The 22518-nt window shown below is 50.2% G+C and overlaps 1 protein-coding gene across 1 annotated transcript in view; it reads right to left on the bottom strand.

The window, feature by feature from the left end:
- Nucleotides 1-356: 356 nt before the first annotated feature.
- AP1B1 (adaptor related protein complex 1 subunit beta 1) overlaps nt 357-22518 on the bottom strand; it is a 108676-nt gene continuing 86514 nt past the window's right edge. Inside the window, exons 21-22 of the mRNA XM_075319978.1 lie at nt 5674-5828; nt 357-806 (exon numbers count right to left, since the gene is read on the bottom strand). Of these exons, the coding sequence (XP_075176093.1) occupies nt 732-806; nt 5674-5828 (230 nt within the window). The 3' untranslated portion in view covers nt 357-731. The remainder of the gene's footprint in view (nt 807-5673; nt 5829-22518) is intronic.

Below are 22518 nucleotides of genomic sequence, written 5' to 3'. Positions count from 1 at the left end.
AGCTGATAACACAGGATGCAATCACAGTAAATGACACCGACTCTGCACCCCTTCACAACACCCTTTGCACAGCCGACTATTGGGATTATGCAGATGTGTTGGTTCCTCAAGAAAAAATTAAAAAGTCAGAATCTAAAGAAGCCACAGTGGCTAGTGTGAACATTGCAAGTTTTCTTTTTACAATTTTTAATACAGATTGTGATATAGGGGGAAAAAAAGCCAAATATTAAACAAAAACAAAAATATTGAACACAAAAGCATGATGTAAACAATAGGTCATTTTCGGATGACCACTTCCCTTTAAAGTTCTCCAGTACATACACGGGACTGTCTCATGGAGAATAAATCAGAAAAGGTGAGGCTCACACATATCAAAGTTTTATTATATACATTTTTATCCAAGTTCTTTATTTTTTAAATTAACTGGAGCCAGCAGAACCAATACAGCATCTACTGTAAAAAGGGGTAGATCTACCCACACACTCGCAGGAGTAGTGCACAGTTTAACCCCTGTGCCGTCCACGTGATAGCAAAGGGTTTAAAATGAAGGCAGAATCAGGAGCAACTTTGGGAGTAAGAGAATAAAATCAACACTATTCATTATTTGGTCCATGTTCATTTATCCCGATTAGAAAAGTAGCAGACTCATGCGCACAAGGCCTCTTTTCCCGTAAGCCCAGTCTTCATACAGGAAGGATGGTGATCGTCATACAGCTGGTAGAGAGGATGGCTCAGTTCTTCAGCACTACTTCAAGGGCTTGGAAGATGAATGGTGCTACTTCAGGGGCCCGGCACTTCAAAGATAGCTGTTAACAGATAATTTTGAGACAATGAACTCTATACAGTACTCAGAGTCCATATAATCACAGAAAACATCAACAAGTCAAGCATGACGGAAGATTACAGCTATGAAGGATGCAGAATTGTAAATGTAGGTTGTAACTAAAGGCCCAGTCACACACAACGACTTACCAGCGATCTCGAAAACGATGCGACCTGATAGGGATCGCTGGTAAGTCGCAGGGAAGTCGCTGGTGAGATGTCACACAGTCAGACCTTACCAACGATGCAGGAACGATACAGGTCGCAGTAGCGACCTGTATAACGATCTCAGCAGTTACTGTGACCCTGTCACACAGTGTCTAACACAGCGATGTGTCCTGCCCAGCAGGACATCGCCTTTGATGAAAATGGCCTGGACCATTCTGCAACGACTAAAGATCTCACAGCAGGGGCCTGATCGCTGGTAGATGTCACACATAACAAGATCGCTAACTGGATCGCTACTGCGTCACAGAAACCGTGACTCAGCAGCGATCTCGTTATGTGTGACGGTACCTTAAGGCTTAATACTAGCATTATATCATATATGACATTTCTACAAAGTGAAGGGAGTTGACGATCACAACATATTAATGGCCTTTCCCTAGTATAGGTCATCAGTATTCGATTGGTATCAGAATAGAAGCTGTTCTGGAATACCGGCAGTGGCGTGTAACAGGGGGATCATTGAGGGTGACACTTGTTGGATTCCTACAGATCTTAAAATGATGACCTATCCTGGAAAAAAGGTCATCAATATATGGTGACTGGACAACCCCTTGAAGACTAGATTTACATTGTGTAATTTTGTACAATCATTTTTTTTTCTCTTAATAAGCTCAGACAATCTGTACCAATTGACGACAGTTGGTGGCTGCTTGTTTCTTCCTTCTACATGTAGTGATCATCAGCAGAAAGTGCAGACAAACGACTATTCATCGCCGTACAGATTCATTATTGTCAGCAGCACATCTCTGTGAAGTCAACAATGATTATTGTTATGTCTACATAAAAGATGCCATCAAATGACATAAGCCATTGTTTGGATTGACGACTGACATGGTGCAATGATCAGGCCCCATCATCGGCTTATGTAAATGGGACTTTGCAAATTATGAATTTTTCAACGAACTCCTATAGAGTTAGGAAGATTTTTCGAAGCTGGCTGGTTAGAATTTTGATGGAAAGAAAAATTGCAAATAAAATCCTGCTATTACCTGTGAAGGACAATACATACAGACATCTGTGAAACATGGTCTATGTAAGTGGCTGCGGAGTTTTGGTCAGGAGACCCGCGGTCAATCCATACATCATGGACTTCATGGACTACCCCTTCACCCCCGGGCGCTTTTAAATTTTTGTTTTCTGCCTCCCTTCTAACCGTAACTTTTATTTTTCCGTCAATATAAGCATGTGAGGGCTTGATTTTTTTGCGGGACAAGTTTTACTTTAACCCCTTCAAGACCATGGACAGATATATCCGTCATGGAGCGTGTCCCGTTAAGCCCCACCCCCTGCCGCGGGCAGACGGCGTGGATTGGCACACATATCAGCTGTTTTCAACAGCTGACATGTGTGCCTACATGTTACGAGTGGAATCGCATTCCACCCGTAACATTAACCCCTTACATCTCACTGCCAAAGTCTGGCAGGGAGATGTATATACACGCGGTGAAGATTTTCACTTACCGCCGCTCCCACCGGAAGTCACGTGAGTGATCACATGACTTTCGGTGGTTGCCATCGTAGCACAGGGTCATGTGATGACGCCTGCAGCTATGACGTTTCCGGAGCAGAGGGAAACAGGAAGTGACTGTACCTGCTGTTTACAGCTGTATAGCTGTGATCAGCAGATAGATAAGAGCCATCGGATTGCTGATTGCTATAGCCCCCTAGGGGGATTAGTAAAATAAAGTTAAAAAAAAAGTAAAAAAAAAGAAGTTTTAAAAAAATAAAAAACCTAAAAGTTCAAATCACCCCCCCTTTACCCCCATTGAAAATTAAAGGGTTAAAAAATAAATATACACATATTTGGTATCGCCGTGTTCAGAAATGGCAATTCTATCAAAATATAAAATCAATTAATCTGATTGGTAAACGGCGTAGTGGGAAAAAAATTCCAAACGCCAAAATTACGTTTTTTGGTCGCCACAAGTGTTACGCAAAATATAATAACAGGCGATCAAAACGTAGCATCTGCGCAAAAATGGTACCATTAGAAACGTCAGCTCGAGATGCAAAAAATAAGCCATCACTGAGCCATAGATCCCAAAAAATGAGAACTCTACGGGTTTTGGAAAATGGTGCAAAATGTATGCCACTTTTATTGGACAAGCTTGTGAATTTTTTTTAACCCCTTAGATATAAGTAAACCTATACATGTTTGGTGTCTACAAACTCACACCGACCTCAGGCATCATACCCACACATCAGTTTTATCATATAGTGAACACAGTGAATAAAACATCCGAAAAACTATTGTGCCAACACTTTTTTTTTTACAGTTTTTCTACACTTGGAATTTTTTTTTGCTGTTTTCCAGTACACCATATGGTAAAACTTATGGTTTCATTTAAAAGTACAACTTGTCCCGCAAAAAACATGCCCTCATATGGCAAGATTGATGGAAAAATAAAAAAGTTACGGCTCTCGGAAGAAAGGCTGAAGGGGTTAAAATAAAACTGAGTTTTACCAAATAGTGTACTGGAAAATGGCAAAAATTCAAGTACGGAAAAATTGAAAAAAAGTGCGATTGCACAATTGTTTTGGGGATATTTTATTCACCATGTTCGCTATATGGTAAAACTGACATGTCAGTAAGATGCCTCAGGTCGGTACAAGTTCATAGCTACCAAACATGTATAGATTTACTTTTATCTAAGGGGTTAAAAAAAAATAAAAATCAGACGTTTATTCATAAAAAGTGGCACACTTTTTGAGCCATTTTCCATGATCCGTAGCGGTTTGACTTTTTTGAGATACGGGGCCCAGTGATAACTTATTTTTTGCGTCTCAAGCTGACTTTTTACTGGTATCATTTTTGCGCAGATGCTACATTTTGATCGCTTGTTATTGCATTTTGTGCAAAATTTGCGACAACCCAAAAAAACGTAAATTTGGAGTTTGGAATTTTTTTTTTCTGCTACGCCATTTACGAATCAGGTTAATTGATTTTATATTTTGATAGACCGGGCATTTCTGAACACTGAGATACAAAATGTGTGTATTTTTTTAACCATTTAATCTTGAATGGGGTGGTGATTTGAATTTTTAGGTTTTTTATTTATTTTTTAAAACTTTTAATTTTTTTTTGTATTTTCCTAGTCCCCCTAGGGGACTACAAGGATCAACAGCTCTGATCAGCAGAAATGCAGAGTTCCTGTTACAAAAAATTTTTTTTAGGCATGCACACTGTAATAAATATTTTGAGGTGCCAGTGAACTGAGTAAACTCAAAGTCCAGACAATACAAATCACTGCACTCTCAAGAAGTTGAAATAAAAATAGTGCTTTTATTGTGAGTCTTGCGACCGAACAAATGTTTTGGCCTTTTATTAGGCCTTGTTCACTAGTCACTCCTAGGATTTTTTTGAAGAGAATATATTAAGTGGGGATTAGCACCAAAGTAGTCAGCAATCTCAGCGTGTTTTTTAGATAATAAAGAGTGCTTTACACGCTGCGACATCGCTAGCGATCTCGTTAGCGATGTGACACACCAGATCGCAGATAAGATTTGCAGAGATCACACAAAGGTCATTTTTGTAGCGCCGGTCACATGTGCGATCTCGGCAAATCGTATATGCGATCTGGCGTGTTACATCACTAACGAGATTGCTAGCGATGTCGCAGCATGTAAAGCACCCTTAAATGAATATCTGGTGAGGGATTTGGAAAGTCTTTCCTTAATCCTGTAAGGTCATTATAATGCAGTGGAGACTCGTGTGCTGTCTTCCCCTTGTAATTCGTTAGAGGAGCTGTTTGGTATAACCTCTGTCATGTAGTGCTGGCCTGTCCTGGGTTGCGGCTACCATGGCAACCATCGACTCCCCATGATCGAGTCACAGGGCCTCCAATGGTGGCGAGGAAAGGAGATTTCCCTTCCGTGGCCATGTAAATCATTTTGACAGCATGATCTAAGTTGCTAACAGGTGCGGGAGGATCGCGGATCCACCTGCACCGGTAAGATACATGTCTGCTGTTCAAATCAGCAGACATGTGCAGGAATCGCTGCCGGCTCACCACAGCAGCTGGCGGCGATTACCCCTTTATGATTTAGGACATAGCAGTACATACTCAGTCGTGAAGGGGTTAACAGATGTGAACTTAGCCTTAAGCTGAATTCAGACGTCTCTACATTTCTTTCCATCTTTTGCTATAAAATGTCAGATAAAAAACTGACATCTCAACGAAATGTAGTTTTCATGGGAAACCTTTTTTTACATGAGAACTGATCTGTTACATTCATTAAGTAAAAGAATCAGCCTTTTTTCCTAAGCTAGTGTATAACTGTCTTATCCATGTTTTTTGGCTGCACTTATCAGTAAAAGAAATACATGACGTGTTAGTTGGTATTTAGCAAATGCTTTACAGTGTGATCGGAGCATTGAGCCTCATGATAACCATGCACACTAAAGTCCATCAGTGTTGACTAAGAGAATGTAATTACTGCCCTTATAGGAAAAGAGCTGAGGGTATGAATATTTGATAAAACTCAATATAAATCAGTATTACAGCAGCCAGGAAATATAACGGTGGATTTCACTTAAAAGCAAAGGCTGATTTAAAGAAATAACAATTAATCAGTCACTTTAAATCAATGTCAAAACCAGATAGTAAGGGGATAGGTACTTACTGCACAGCTAGGGCTTCCAGGCTGCATCCGCAGTTCTGCCAGCAACCAAATGCCATTTGTGAGCTTTACAGACTGGTACAACATGTCCTGACCTTCCACCGTACGCCGAGCCACTGTGAAGACATTGCTGGCCTGCAGCTTGTTGCTGACAGCATCTGTGAAGTAACCAGCTCAGCATTAAACTCACACGCTAGGAAACAACTAGATTGTAGCAACCATTAATAAAGTATGAGCTTAAAGCAATGTCATCATTTACAGTGTAGTAATGGCCGAAAGTGTTGGCACCATTGAAATTGTTCCAGAAAATGAAGTATTTCTTCCAGAAAAATATTGCAATTACACGTTTTGTCATATGCACGTTTATTTCCTTTGTGTTTATTGAAACAACAAAAAGGGAAAAAAAAGCAAAATTTGACATAATTTCACATAAATCCTTGAAAATGGCCAAGACAAAATTGTTGACACCTTTCCATAATTGTGAGTAAACAACTTTGAATGAGCATCACATGCTTGAAGCAATCTCACCTGTTGAAAGTAACAGGTGTGGGCAATATGAAAATCACACCTGAAACCAGATAAAAAGAGAGAAGTTGACTCAATCTTTCCATTATGTGTCTGTGTCACACTAGAAATGGAGAACAAAAAGAGAAAAATAGAACTGTCTGAGGACTTGAGAACCAAAATTGTTGAAAGATATCAACAATCTCAAGGTTACAAATCCATCTCCAGAGATCTTGATGTTCCTTTGTTCACGGTACAAAAGCTAATCTCCCTGGACGTGGACGGCAGAGAATAAATAATGAAAGGTTGCAACACAGGATAGTCCGGATGTTGGATAAGCAGCCACAATCAAGTTCCAAAGAAATTCAAACTGTCCAGCAGACTCAGGGGGAATCAGTGTCAGTGCGAACTGTCATTTCATTTGAATGAAATGAAACTCTATGGCAGACAGAGGCATAAAAAAGATAGACTGCAGGTTGCCAAAATGTACATGAGGAAGCCAAAATCCTTCTGGGAAAGTGTCTTGTGGACAGATGAAATCAAGACAGAGCTTTTTGGAAAAGCATATCACTCTAATGTTTACCAAAAACAGAATGAAGTCTACAAAAAAAAATAAAAAATAAAGTACCTACAGTCATGTATGATGGAGGATCAATGATCTTTTTACGTTGTTTTGCTGCCTCTGGCACTGGGTGCCTTTACTGTGTACAAGGCATCATGATTACCAAAGGATTATGGGTCGCAATGTAGTGCCCAATTTAAAAAAAAAGAAGGGAATTTTGTTACTTACCGTAAATTCCTTTTCTTCTAGCTCCAATTGGGAGACCCAGACGATTGGGTGTATAGCTACTGCCTCCGGAGGCCACACAAAGTATTACACTAAAAAGTGTAAGGCCCCTCCCCTTCTGCATATACACCCCCCGTGGGATCACGGGCTCCTCAGTTTTAGTGCAAAAGCAAGAAGGAGGAAAGCCAATAACTGGTTAAACAAATTCAATCCGAAGGAACATCGGAGAACTGAAACCATTCAACATGAACAACATGTGTACCCGAAAAAAACAAAAATCCCGAAGGAAACAGGGCGGGTGCTGGGTCTCCCAATTGGAGCTAGAAGAAAAGGAATTTACGGTAAGTAACAAAATTCCCTTCTTCTTCGGCGCTCCATTGGGAGACCCAGACGATTGGGACGTCCAAAAGCAGTCCCTGGGTGGGTAAATTAATACCTCAAGTTAGGGCCGTAAAACAGCCCTTCCCTACATGGAGGCAACCGCCGCCTGCAGGACTCTTCTACCTAGGCTGGCATCCGCCTAAGCGTAGGTATGCACCTGATAATGCTTGGTGAAAGTGTGCAGACTCGACCAGGTAGCTGCCTGGCACACCTGCTGAGCCGTAGCCTGGTGCCGTAATGCCCAGGACGCACCCACGGCTCTGGTAGAATGGGCCTTCAGCCCTGATGGAACCGGAAGCCCAGCAGAACGGTAGGCTTCAAGAATTGGTTCCTTGATCCATCGAGCCAGGGTGGATTTGGAAGCCTGCGACCCTTTACGCTGACCAGAGTCAAGTACAAAGAGTGCATCCGAGCGGCGCAGGGGCGCCGTGCGGGAAATGTAGATTCTGAGTGCTCTCACCAGATCCAACAAATGCAAATCCATTTCATATCGATGAACTGGATGAGGACAAAAGGAAGGTAAGGAGATATCCTGATTGAGATGAAAGGGGGATACCACCTTAGGGAGAAACTCCGGAATCGGGCGCAGCACTACCTTGTCTTGGTGAAACACCAGGAAGGGAGCTTTGGCTGACCGCGCTGCTAGTTCGGACACTCTCCGAAGAGATGTGACCGCTACCAGAAAGGCCACTTTCTGTGAAAGTCGAGAAAGTGAAACATCCCTCAGAGGCTCGAAGGACGGCTTCTGGAGAGCAATTAGTACCCTGTTCAGATCCCATGGGTCTAACGGCCTCTTGTACGGAGGGACAATGTGACAAACCCCCTGCAGGAACGTGCGTACCTGAGGAAGTCGTGCTAGGCGCTTCTGAAAGAATACAGACAGCGCTGGGACTTGTCCTTTAAGGGAGCCGAGCGACAAACCTTTTTCCAAACCAGATTGCAGGAAGGAAAGAAAAGTAGGCAATGCAAATGGCCAGGGAGACACTCCCTGAGCAGAGCACCAAGATAAGAATATCTTCCACGTCCTGTGGTAGATCTTGGCAGACGTCGGCTTCCTAGCCCGTCTCATGGTGGCAATGACGTCTTGAGATAATCCTGAAGACGCTAGGATCCAGGACTCAATGGCCACACAGTCAGGTTCAGGGCCGTAGAATTCAGACAGAAAAACGGCCCTTGGGACAGTAAGTCTGGCCGGTCTGGTAGTGCCCACGGTTGGCCGACCGTGAGATGCCACAGATCCGGGTACCACGACCTCCTCGGCCAGTCTGGGGCGACGAGGATGGCGCGGCGGCAATCGGAGCTGATCTTGCGTAGCACTCTGGGCAACAGTGCCAGAGGGGGAAACACATAGGGTAGCTGGAACTGCGACCCATCCCGAACTAAGGCGCCTGCCGCCAGAGCTCTTTGATCGTGAGACCGCGCCATGAAAATCGGGACCTTGTTGTTGTGCCGAGACGCCATTAGGTCGACGTCCGGCATCCCCCAGCGGCTACAGATTTCCTGAAACACGTCCGGGTGCAGAGACCATTCCCCTGCGTCCATACCCTGGCGACTGAGGAAGTCTGCTTCCCAGTTTTCTACGCCCGGGATGTGAACTGCGGATATGGTGGATGCTCTGTCTTCCACCCACATCAGAATCCGCCGGACTGCCTGGGAGGCTTGCCGACTGCGTGTTCCGCCTTGGTGGTTGATGTATGCCACCGCTGTGGAGTTGTCCGACTGAATTCGGATCTGTTTGCCTTCCAGCCACTGCTGGAAGGCTTGCAGGGCAAGATACACTGCCCAGATTTCCAGAACATTGATCTGAAGGGTGGACTCTTGCTGAGTCCACGTACCCTGAGCCCTGTGGTGGAGAAAGACTGCTCCCCACCCTGACAGACTCGCGCCTGTCGTGACCACCGCCCAGGATGGGGGTAGGAAGGACTTTCCTTTTGACAATGAGGTGGGAAGAAGCCACCACTGAAGAGAGTCCTTGACCGTCTGAGAAAGGGAGACGTTCCTGTCTAGGGACGTCGACTTCCCATCCCATTGGCGGAGAATGTCCCATTGCAGTGGACGCAGATGAAACTGCGCGAAAGGGACTGCCTCCATTGCTGCTACCATCTTCGCTAAGAAGTGCATGAGGCGTCTTAAGGGGTGTGACTGGCCTTGAAGGAGAGACTGCACCCCCGTCTGTAGTGAACGCTGTTTGTCCAGCGGAAGCTTCACTATCGCTGAGAGAGTATGAAACTCCATGCCAAGATATGTCAGCGATTGGGTCGGGGTCAGAATTAACTTTGAAAAGTTGATGATCCACCCGAAACTCTGGAGAGTCTCCAGCGCAACGTTCAGGCCGTGTTGGCATGCCTCTTGAGAGGGTGCCTTGAGAAGTAGATCGTCCAAGTAAGGGATCACAGAGTGACCCTGAGAGTGCAGGACTGCTACCACTGCTGTCATGACCTTGGTGAAAACCCGTGGGGCTGTCGCCAGACCGAAGGGCAGGGCTACGAACTGAAGATGCTCGTCTTCTATAACGAATCGTAGCAAACGCTGGTGCTCTGGAGCAATCGGCACGTGGAGATAAGCATCCTGATGTCTATTGGTGCTAGGAAATCTCCTTGAGACATTGAGGCAATGACGGAGCGGAGGGATTCCATCCGGAACCGCCTGGTTTTTATGTGTTGAGCAGTTATAGGTCCAGAACGGAACGGAAAGAGCCGTCCTTTTTTGGCACCACAACCAGATTGGAGTAAAAACCGTGACCTTGTTCCTGCAGAGGAACAGGGATTACCACTCCATCTGCCTGCAGAAGAGCATCGGCTCGGTCGGGAGGTGGGGAAGTTCTGAAGAATCGAGCCGGAGGACGAGCACAGAACTCTATCCTGTACACGTGAGACAAAATGTCTCTCACCCACCGGTTTTTGACCTGTGGCAGCTAAATGTCGCCAAAGCGGGAGAGTCTGCCACCGACCGCGGATGCGGAGAGAGAGGGCTGAAAGTCATGAGGAAACCGCCTTGGTAGCGGTTCCTCCGGCTGCCTTCTTTGGGCGTGATTGAGCCCGCCAGGAATCTGAGCCCCTCTGAGCCTTTTGAGTCCTTATGGACGAGGAAAACTGGGACCTGCCCGAGCCTGGAAAGGACCGAAACCTCGACTGTCCTTTCCTCTGTTGGGTTTTGTTTGATCTGGGCTGGTGTAAGGAAGAATCCTTACCCTTGGACTGTTTAATGATTTCATCCAATCGCTCACCAAACAGTCTGACACCAGATAATGGCAAACTGGTTAAACACTTTTTGGAAGCAGAATCTGCCTTCCATTCCCTTAACCACAAGGCTCTGCGTAAAAACCACGGAGTTGGCGGACGCCACTGACGTACGGCTCGTAGAGTCCAGGACAGCATTAATCGCGTAAGTCGCAATGCAAACATATGCGAGGTTAAGGACGCCATCTGCGGCACAGATGTACGTGTGACGGTGTCCACCTGCGCAAGACCAGCTGAAATAGCTTGGAGCGCCCATACGGCTGCGAATGCCGGAGCAAACGACACGCCGATAGCTTCATAGACAGATTTCAACCAGAGGTCCATCTGTCTGTCAATGGCATCTTTAAGTGAAGTCCCATCTTCCACTGCAACTATGGATCTAGCCGCAAGCCTGGAGATTGGGGGATCCACCTTTGGACACTGGGTCCAGCGCTTGACCACGTCAGGGGGAAAGGGATAACGTGTATCCTAGAGACGTATGGAGAAACGCTTGTCTGGATAAGCGTGGTGTTTCTGGACTGCTTCTCTGAAGTCAGAGTGGCCCAAAAAGTACTGAATTTACGCTTGGGATACCTGAAATGGAATTTCTCCTGCTGCGAAGCTGACTCCTCCACTGGAGGGGCTGAGGGAGAAATATCCACCAGTCTATTGATGGACGCTATGAGATCGTTCACCATGGCGTCACTATTAGGAGCATCCAGATTGAAAGCGGTCTCAGGATCAGAATCCTGATCAGCTACCTCTGCCTCATCATACAGAGAATCCTCTCGCTGAGACCCTGACCAGTGTGTGAAGTCGAGGGTCTCTCCCAGCGAGCTCGCTTAGGCTGACTGGGACTGTCGTCCGTGCAGAGCCTTCAGCCTGGGATGTATGGGACCCCCTTGGAGCACGTATTAGTTCCAACTGAGGGAGACCGGGGGGCATTGTTCAACAGTGCCCATTGTCTGAGTCACCGGCCTGGACTGCAAGTTTCTAGAATCTTGGTCATAGTCCCAGACATTTTATCCGCAAAAAACTGCAAACTCTGTCCTCTGGACAGTTTCACAGGTGTCTCTCTCTGGGCCACCACTAGCAGAGACTCTACCCAATGGGGGTTAGTGGAACCTGCCGGTAAAACAGCCTCACATGCGGTACAGACAGCATAGAAAGCCTGTGCCTTGGCACCCTTGCTTTTCTGCGGACGACATGCTGTTGTCTCCTCAGAGCAATCCAGGGGTATATAGCCAAGAAGCGACCGTACAGTGCCAATATAGGTACAAGCATAAAGTACACAAAACACTGTGGCACTAGTGGGGTCAGCACCAAGGTGCTGCTTACCGCCCGCTTAAGCGGGTGTGTGGTCGCCAGAATCCCTTGACCGGGTCTCCCAGAGCCTGTGTCCGTTCTCCAGCTTAGACTGCATGCAGGAATGGCTGCCAGCGTCCTGTGAAGAGGGGCGGGCCGTGGGCGTGCCCCAGACAAAGAGCGGGAAACTGGCGTCCCACTGTGCCCAGTGAGGGGGCTGGAGTATGTAAATAAGACTCCAGCCCTCGGTGCTGACCATTGTACAGCGTCCCGCCCCTTCCCTGACTGGCAGGCCCGGGGGCGGGAAGGAAACGAAACTAGGCCGCAAAAGCCGGGGACTCGATTTATAAGCGCTGCCGTCGTAAAAGCACGGTCAGCGCGGAAGTCCCCGGCGCACCACAAGTCTCATCCGCGCCGCAGCTTCTAGCAGCGGCCGGCGCGGCAGTTTCCCACACATTAACTCACTCAGCTAAGCTGCAGTGAGTATAGCCCCAGCGCGCAGCGCTGTTGTCCCCGGCGCACTAACACACCCAGCATGCTGGTGTGTGTGTGCGTGGTCTGTACGGGGACACAGAGTACCTTAACGTTGCAGGGCCTTGTCCCTGACGATACTCCGCTCCATTCCAGCAGGATCTCCGGGTCTGTGGATGGAGCCCGGCCTCAGAGCCTGGAGGCCGGTAAGATCCCACTTCACCCAGAGCCCTCAGGGGGATGGGGAAGGAAAGCAGCATGTGGGCTCCAGCCTCCGTACCCGCAATGGGTACCTCAACCTTAACAAACACCGCCGACAAAAGTGGGGTGAGAAGGGAGCATGCTGGGGGCCCTTGTATGGGCCCTCTTTTCTTCCATCCGACATAGTCAGCAGCTGCTGCTGACTAAACAGTAGAGCTATGCGTGGATGTCTGACCTCCTTCGCACAAAGCATAAAACTGAGGAGCCCGTGATCCCACGGGGGGTGTATATGCAGAAGGGGAGGGGCCTTACACTTTTTAGTGTAATACTTTGTGTGGCCTCCGGAGGCAGTAGCTATACACCCAATCGTCTGGGTCTCCCAATGGAGCGCCGAAGAAAAACGGATTTTTGTGTACTCACCGTAAAATCGTTTTCTCTTAGCCATCATTGGGGGACACAGGACCATGGGTGTTATGCTGCCTATCCATAGGAGGACACTAAGTAGATGCAAAAGCATCGCTCCTCCTCTGCAGTGTACACCCCCTGGCCGGGCCAGGCAACCTCAGTTTTAGTACACAAGCAGTAGGAGAAAAAAAAAAAAACCAGTAAAAACTTCTCAACAGAGGAACATGAGAAAAGAAGAGTCATAAGCAAATAAGGTACTGAGAGAACCAAGGCCCAACAGGGCAACGGGGTGGGTGCTGTGTCCCCAAATGATGGCTAAGAGAAAACGATTTTACGGTGAGTACACAAACATCCGTTTTTCTCTGACGCCTCATTGGGGGACACAGGACCATGGGACGTCCTAAAGCAGTCCATGGGTGGGAAACATAAAAGAAGACAACACAACCCAAGGACTAGGAACCAGTCCCAGACAGCCTGGAGCGCCTACTGAGAGAGGTGCTCTACTGCCATTTGCAGAATTTTCCTACCCAGATTTGCCTCAGTTGAAACCTGGGTATGGACTCTGTAATGCTTTGAAAACGTATGTAGGCTAGACCAGGTCGCAGCCTTACACACCTGTTCCACTGAAGCCTGATGCTGAATGGCCCACGAAGCGCCAACTGCTCGTGTGGAATGAGCCCGCAGCCCACTAGGAATGGGCTTGAGTTGCAAGCGGTAGACTTCCTGGAACGCAGAGCGAATCCAGCGAGCCAGTGTCGCCTTTGAAGCTGCCTGTCCCTTCTTAGGCCCCTCAGGAATGACGAACAAAGAGTCCGTTTTCCTAAAGGGGGCTGTCCTGGATATGTAATATCTGAGAGCTCTGACGAGGTCTAACGAATGCAGAGACCTTTCCACCCTATGAACCGGATGTGGACAAAAAGGCAGGCAGAACAAATTTCCTCGTTCAAATGAAACGGGGTAAGAACCTTTGGAAGGAAATCCGGAAGGGGGCGCAGAACCACCTTGTCCTGGTGAAAGATCAGAAAAGGCTCGCGGCAAGAGAGTGCTGCTAGCTCCGAAACCCGTCTGATGGACATAATTGCCACCAGGAATGTTACCTTCCAGGACAGAAGAGCAAGGGAGGATTCCTTGAGGGGTTCAAAGGGAGACCTCTGGAGACCGTCCAAAACGAGGTTGAGGTCCCATGGTTCCAGCGGCCGTTTGTACGGGGGAACTAGATGGGAAACGCCCTGGAGGAAGGTCTTGACTTGAGGTTTTTGAACCAGGCGGCATTGGTAGAAGATTGAGAGTGCTGAGAAATGCCCTTTAAGGGAACTGAGAGCCAACCCCGCTTGCAACCCAGACTGTAGAAAGTCGAGAATTCTGGGGATGGCCAGAGGCATAGGCTGGACGATAGTTTCCCTGCACCATGAAAGGAAGATTTTCCACGTACGGTGGTAAATGCGGGATGAAGCAGGCTTTCGGGCGCTGATCATGGTGGCAATAACCGCGGGGGAGAATCCCGCACTTGTTAATACCCAGGTCTCAATGGCCATGCCGTCAGCTTCAGGGCTCTGGAGTTCTGATGGGAAATGGGCCCTTGGGTCAGCAAGTCTGGGATGTCTGGAAGGCGCAACGGTGCGTCTGTGAGCATTTGTACTAATTCGGCGTACCAGGCGTGCCTGGGCCAGTCCGGTGCTATCAGTATCACCGGGACTCCCTCTGCCTTGATCTTCCTGATTATCCGCGGCAGCAGGGGTAGAGGTGGAAATATGTAAGGCAGGTGGAATTGGTGCCAGGAGCAGACTAGAGCATCCGCGCCGATGGGACTGCGGGTCGCGTGACCTGGCTATGAACGCGGATACCTTTGCGTGTTCAACCTTGATGCCATTAGGTCCACGTCTGGTGTGCCCCAGCGAGTGCAGATGTGTAGAAACACATCTGGGTGGAGAGACCATTCTCCGGCGGCCAGGCCTTGGCAACTTAGAAAGTCTGCTGCCCAGTTCTCTACCCCCCGGTATGTGTACCGCTGATATCACTGATCCCGACGATTCGGCCCAGCTGAGGATCTTGTGGGCCTCGAGATAAGCCGCTTTGCTGCGGGTGCCCCCCTGCCGATTGATATAGGCTACAGCTGTTGCATTGTCCGATTGGACTCGAATTTGACGACCCGCTAGCAGAGGGCAGAACGCTCTGAGCGCGAGGAAGATCGCGCAGAGTTCCAGGATGTTGATGGGTAGGAAAGACTCCTGGGACGTCCAACGTCCTTGAGCAGTGTGGTGCCGGTACACTGCTCCCCAGCCTAGGAGGCTGGCGTCCGTGGTCAGGACCAGCCAGTTCACTGGGAGAAAAGATCTCCCCTTCGATAGGTATGACGCCTGAAGTCACCAGCGGAGTGCGTACCTGACTGAAGGCGTCAGGTGAAGATGTCTGTCCAGGGAGAAGGGGTTCTTGTCCCAGGCCGCCAGAAGGGCTAGCTGCAGTGGGCGGAGGTGCAGTTGAGCAAAGGGTACTGCTTCCATAGCTGCCACCATCCTGCCGAGCATTTTCATGCTGAATCGAATGAAGCGAGACGGAGGACGTAGAAGGCAGCGTACCGCTCGTTGAAGAGCGATCGCCTTGTCCTGAGGGAGAAGGATCAAGCCCCGACGGGTGTCCAGGGACATGCCCAGGAAGGTGATGGATCGTGATGGGATCGGGGATGATATGTCCAGATTCACTAGCTACCCTAAGCGGGATAGGGTGTCCACAGTGATCTGTACGCTGGTTGAGCAGTCGCGGAAGGAGGGGGCCTTGATTAGGAGGTCGTCCAAGTAAGGGAGAACGACTACTCCCCTGGCGTGAAGGACGCGCATGACTTTGAAGACCCTTGGTGCGGTCGCAAGGCCGAAGGGTAGAGCTACGAATTGAAAGTGGGAGTCCTGAATTGCGAAGCGGAGGAACTTTTGGTGATCTGGGGCGATGGGTATGTGCAGGTACGCGTCCTTGATGTCTATGGAGGCGAGGAATTCCCCTTCGACCATGGATGCAATAATGGACCTTAGGGACTCCATTCTGAATCTCCGTACGTGCACATGTTTGTTTAGGTGTTTGAGCTCCAGGATGGGTCGAACTGACGCATCCTTTTTGGGGACCACAAAAAGGTTGGAATAAAAAAAGGGAATTTTGTTTACTTACCGTAAATTCCTTTTCTTCTAGCTCCTATTGGGAGACCCAGACAATTAGTTTTAATTGGGTGTATAGCTTCTGCCTCCGGAGGCCACACAAAGTATTACACTTAAAAAAGTGTAACCCCTCCCCTCTGCCTATACACCCTCCCGTGGATCACGGGCTCCTCAGTTTTGGTGCAAAAGCAGGAAGGAGAAAACTTATAAATTGGTCTATGGTAAATTGAATCCGAAGGATTTTCGGAGAACTGAAAACCATGAACCAAAAGAACCATTCAACATGAACAACATGTGTACACAAAAGAACAACCAGCCCGAAGGGTACAGGGGCAGGTGCTGGGTCTCCCAATAGGAGCTAGAAGAAAAGGAATTTACGGTAAGTAAACAAAATTCCCTTTTTCTTGGTCGCTCCATTGGGAGACCCAGACAATTGGGACGTCCAAAAGCAGTCCCTGGGTGGGTAAAAGAATACCTCAATAAAAAGAGCCGCAACGGCCCCCTCTTACAGGTGGGCAACCGCCGCCTGAAGGACTCGCCTACCTAAACTGGCGTCTGCCGAAGCATAGGTATGCACTTGATATTGTTTTGTGAAAGTGTGCAGACTAGACCACGTAGCTGCCTGACACACCTGCTGAGCCGTAGCCCGGTGCCGCAATGCCCAGTATGCACCCACGGCTCTGGTAGAGTGGGCTTTCAGCCCTGAAGGGAGCGGAAGCCCAGAAGAACGGTAGGCTTCGAGAATCGGTTCCTTGATCCACCGAGCCAAGGTTGACTTGGAAGCCTGCGAACCCTTACGCTGGCCAGCGACAAGGACAAAGAGCGCATCTGAACGGCGCAGGGGCGCCGTGCGAGACACGTAGAGCCGGAGTGCTCTCACTAGATCCAAAGAGTGCAAATCTTTTTCACACTGGTGAATTGGATTAGGGCAAAATGAAGGCAAGGAGATATCTTGATTGAGATGAAAAGGAGATACCACCTTTGGGAGAAAATCCGGGACCGGACGCAGAACCACCTTATCCTGGTGAAACACCAGGAATGGGGCTTTGCATGACAGCGCTGCAAGCTCAGACACTCTCCGAAGTGATGTAACTGCCACTAGAAAGGCCACCTTCTGCGAAAGACGTGATAAAGAGACATCCCGCAGCGGCTCGAAAGGTGGTTTCTGAAGAGCCGTTAGCACCCTGTTAAGATCCCAGGGTTCCAGCGGACGCTTGTAAGGTGGGACTATGTGGCAAACTCCCTGCAGGAACGTGCGGACCTGCGGAAGCCTGGCTAGGCGCTTTTGAAAAAATACGGAGAGCGCCGAGACTTGGCCCTTGAGAGAGCCGAGTGACAAACGGCCATGGAGGAAAACCGTTATCAGAGCACCAGGATAAGATGATTTGCCAAGACCTGTGATAGATCTTGGCGGACGTTGGTTTCCTGGCCTGTCTCATGGTGGCAATGACATCCTGAGATAACCCTGAAGACGCTAGGAGCCAGGACTCAATGGCCACACAGTCAGGTTGAGGGCCACAGAATTCAGATGGAAAAACGGGCCTTGTGACAGCAAGTCTGGGCGGTCTTGAAGCGCCCACGGTTGTCCCACCGTGAGATGCCACAGATCCGGGTACCACGACCGCCTCGGCCAGTCTGGAGCGACGAGAATGGCGCGACGGCAGTCGGATCTGATCTTGCGTAACACTCTGGGCAGCATCGCCAGAGGAGGAAACACATAAGGCAGTCGAAACTGCGACCAAACCTGAACTAACGCGTCCGCCGCCAGAGCTCTGTGATCCTGAGACCGAGCCATGAATGCCGGGACTTTGTTGTTGTGCCGTGACGCCATGAGATCGACGTCCGGCGTTCCCCAGCGGCGACAGATCTCTCGAAACACGTCTGGGTGCAGAGACCATTCCCCCGCGTCCATGCCCTGACGACTGAGAAAATCTGCTTCCCAGTTTTCTACGCCCGGGATGTGAACTGCGGAGATGGTGGAGGCTGTGGCTTCCACCCACTGCAGAATCTGCCGGACTTCCTGGAAGGCTTGACGACTGCGAGTGCCGCCTTGGTGGTTGATGTATGCGACGGCAGTGGCGTTGTCCGACTGGATACGGATCTGCCTGCCCTCCAGCCACCGATGAAAGGCCAATAGGGCTAGGTACACTGCCCTTATCTCCAGAATATTGATCTGAAGGGATGACTCTATCGGAGTCCAGGTTCCCTGAGCCCTGTGGTGGAGAAAAACCGCTCCCCACCCTGACAGGTTCGCGTCCGTGGTGACCACAGCCCAGGTTGGGGGTAGGAAGGATTTTCCCTGCGATAGAGAATTGGGAAGGAGCCACCACTGAAGTGACATCTTGGTTGCAAGGGAAAGAGAGACGTTCCTGTCGAGGGAAGTCGACCTCCTGTCCCATTTGCGGAGAATGTCCCACTGGAGTGGCCGCAGATGGAATTGCGCGAAGGGCACTGCCTCCATTGCTGCCACCATCTTCCCCAGGAAGTGCATGAGGCGCCTTAAGGGGTGTGACTGACTCCGAAGAAGTGATTGCACCCCTGCCTGCAGAGAAAGCTGTTTGTCCCGCGGTAGCTTGACTACGCTGACTGTGTATGAAACTCCATCCCGAGGTAAGTCAGTGATTGGGTCGGTGTCAACTTGGATTTCGGGAAGTTGATGATCCACCCGAACTGCTGGAGAGTCGCCAGAGCGACGGTAAGGCTTTGTTGACACGCCACCCGAGAAGGGGCCCTGACTAGGAGATCGTCTAAGTAGGGAATCACCGAGTGGCCCTGAGAGTTTAGGACCGCCACAACGGATGCCATGACTTTGGTGAAAACCCGTGGGGCTGTCGCCAGGCCGAAAGGCAATGCCACGAACTGAAGGTGTTCGTCCCCGATGGCGAAACGCAAGAAGCGTTGATGCTCGGGTGCGATCGGCACGTGGAGATAAGCATCCTTGATGTCGATCGATGCTAGGAAGTCTCCTTGTGACATCGAGGCGATGACCGAGCGGAGAGATTCCATCCGAAACCGTCTGGTTCTCACATGTCTGTTGAGTAGTTTGAGGTCCAGAACGGGACGGAATGATCCGTCCTTTTTTGGCACCACGAACAAGTTGGAGTAAAAGCCGCGACCACGTTCATGAAGGGGAACGGGGATCACAACTCCTTCTGCCTTCAGAGCGTCCACTGCCTGAAAAAGTGCGTCGGCCTGAGCGGGGGGCGGAGAGGTTCTGAAGAAACGAGCCACAGGACGAGAGCTGAACTCTATCCTGTAACCGTGAGACAGAATGTCTCTCACCCATCGGTCTTGAACATGTGGCCACCAGGCGTCGCCAAAGCGGGAGAGCCTGCCACCGACCGAGGATGCGGCTGGGGGATGCCGAGAGTCATGAGGAGGCCGCCTTGGAGGCAGTGCCTCCTGCGGCCTTTTGGGGGCGTGACTTGGACCGCCACGCATAGGAGTTCCTCTGGCCTTTCTCCGGCCTGCTGGACGAAGAGGATTGGGGCTTGGCGGAGGGACGAAAGGACCGAAACCTCGATTGTATTTTCCGTTGCTGAGGTCTCTTAGGTTTGGATTGGGGTAAGGAGGAGTCCTTTCCCTTGGATTCCTTAATAATCTCATCCAATCGTTCGCCAAACAAGCGGTCGCCAGAAAACGGCAAACCGGTTAAGAACCTCTTGGAGGCCGAGTCTGCCTTCCATTCGCGCAGCCACATGGCCCTGCGGACTGCCACAGAGTTAGCGGATGCCACAGCTGTACGGCTAGCAGATTCTAGAACTGCGTTCATGGCGTAGGAAGAAAAAGCTGACGCTTGAGAAGTCAAAGACGCAACCTGCGGAGCAGAATTACGTGTGACAGCATTAATCTCAGCCAGACAAGCTGAGATAGCTTGGAGTGCCCACACGGCTGCAAAGGCCGGGGCAAAAGATGCGCCCGTGGCTTCATAGATGGATTTCACCAGGAGCTCTATCTGCCTGTCAGTGGCATCCTTTAGCGATGAGCCATCTGCAACTGATACCACAGATCTAGCCGCCAATCTAGAGACTGGAGGATCCACCTTGGGACACTGAGCCCATTTGGTGTATCAAGGTTAAGGGCGACGTCAGGGTCAGAGCCCTGAGTTGCGACGTCCGCCTCGTCCTCCAGAGAGTCCTCAAGCTGGGAACCCGAGCAGCGTGAAGAAGTCGGGGAAGATTCCCAGCGAGCCCGCTTAGCCTGTCTAGGACTGTGGTCCGGGCAGGAGTCCTCCTAGGGCCCAACCTGGGAGCGCGCTGCGGCGCGGACAGAGAGGGGCCTGGAGGCGACGATCCAACAGGGGCCGGGGCCTGTGTAAGGACCGGTTTGGACTGCAAAGCTTCTAGCAGCTTGGCAGACCATTTGTCCATAGACTGAGCCATGGATTGTGAAAGTGACTCAGAGTTTCTCAGCAAAAGAGGCGAACTCTGTCCCTGCCGCCTGGACAGGGGGAGCAGGGGGGTCTACATGAGCCGAGGGGCCCACTAGTGACCGAGGCTCCGGCTGAGCAAGCGAAACAGGGGTCGAGCATTGCTCACAGTGAGGGTAGGTGGAACCCGCAGGTAACATAGCCCCACAAGAGGTACAGGCCGCAAAAAAAACCCTGTGCCTTAACAGCTTTGCTCCTTGTGGACGACATGCTGTTGTCTCCTAGGAGAATGATCACTGAGGGTATATGGGCAAAAAAGGGTATACAGCCCGACCGAACAGAAATATATATATAAATACGTATCTATTCCGGCACCCTAGGGGGACCAGCACCGGGTGACCGGTGTGGCTTACCGACCGCTAAAAAGCGGAGTGTGTGTCCTCCAGATTCCCTGCCTTAGGTCCCCCGGAGCTGCAGAGCTCTTCACTGAGAATCCTCCACCGGCAGAATGCCAAAAAATGGCTGCCGGAGCTCTCAGGGGAGGAGTGGAGCCGTGGGCGGCGCCAGGAAAGTGCGGGAATCTGGGGTCCCCACAGTGATCAGTGAGGGGGGAGGAAACATGCAGGATGGTCCGGCCCTCACATCCGACGTCAGGTCGGCAGTCCCGCCCTTACCCCTGACAGGCAGGCCCGGGGGCGGGATTTTTGCGACTAGGCCGCGATGAAGCCGGGGACTAAATTTGAGACCGCGCCCGACAAGCAGGCACGGTCGGCGCGGAAGTCCGCCGGCCTTCTCATTCAGCAGCTGCCGCAGCGTCCGGGAAGAAGGTGCGCTCCCTGCACAATCCCCTATGGGAACACAGAGTACCTTAGAGTTGCAGGGCCCGGTCCCTGAGGTTGAATAGACTCCGGTCCGGCAGATTCCCACAGGGGCTGCGGAGGGAGCACGGTCCTAGTAAATGGATGACTGCTCAGGATCCCACTTCTCCCAGAGCCGCTAAGGGATGGTGAAGGAGACGGCATGAGGCTCCGGCCTTTGTACCCACAATGGGTACCTCAACCTTAACAACACCGCCGACGTAGTGGGGTGAGAAGGGAACATGCCGGGGGCCCCGTGGGGGCCCTCTTTTCTTCCAACCGACATAACTAATATGAGAATGCATGAGTGGATGTGTGCCTCCTTCCACACAAAGCATAAAACTGAGGAGCCCGTGATCCACGGGAGGGTGTATAGGCAGAGGGGAGGGGTTACACTTTTTTAAGTGTAATACTTTGTGTGGCCTCCGGAGGCAGAAGCTATACACCCAATTAAAACTAATTGTCTGGGTCTCCCAATGGAGCGACCAAGAAACCCCCGAACTTCTCGTCGTCTGGGACAGGTATTATCACTCCTGCTGTTTGGAGCGAGTGGATTGCTGAGAAAAAAGCTTCACGTCGTTTTCGAGTCTTTGGGGGGTTTGAGAGAAAGAACCGACTTTGGGGTCGGGTCCGAAATTCTATGTGGTAACCGGAAGACACAAGGTCTCGCACCCATTTGTCGTCTGAGGCGGCAGCCCAGATGTGATGAAAGAGCCGCAGTCGACCTCCTACAATGAGTGTGTCTTCCGGGGCGCCGAAGGAGTCATGAGGGGGGAAAACATCGTGGACGAGTCTCCCTAGTCCTGGACTGTTTCCCTAGGCTGCCATGACGAAGTGGGTTTCGGGGAGAGCTGAGAAAGTCGGTCCCTGCGTAGTCCGCGGCTGGTGGCGGGAACAGCACGGGATGTCGACCAACCAAATGAGTTCCGAAAGGAGCGGAACGAGGACTGTGGACGTCTGGTGAAGGACGTCCTGGACTTCAGCTGGGAGAGGGAGGTACTCTTTCCTCCCGTGGCGTCAGAAATGAGCTTGTCCAGACGTTCGCCAAACAAATCGGTCTGGAAAAGAGGGAAGGCCCATGAGAGACTTCTTGGAGGCAGAGTCCGCTCGCCATTGTCGGAGCCAGAGAGCTCTACGGATGGCTATGGTATTTGAGGCGGCAAACGCTGCGCAGGTAGCAGCGTCCATGGAGGCCTGCATGAGGTAC

Source organism: Anomaloglossus baeobatrachus, chromosome 1 (assembly GCF_048569485.1).
Source record: "Anomaloglossus baeobatrachus isolate aAnoBae1 chromosome 1, aAnoBae1.hap1, whole genome shotgun sequence".
Classification (NCBI taxonomy): Eukaryota; Metazoa; Chordata; class Amphibia; order Anura; family Aromobatidae; genus Anomaloglossus; species Anomaloglossus baeobatrachus.
This window is presented reverse-complemented; position numbering and strand designations above follow the sequence as displayed.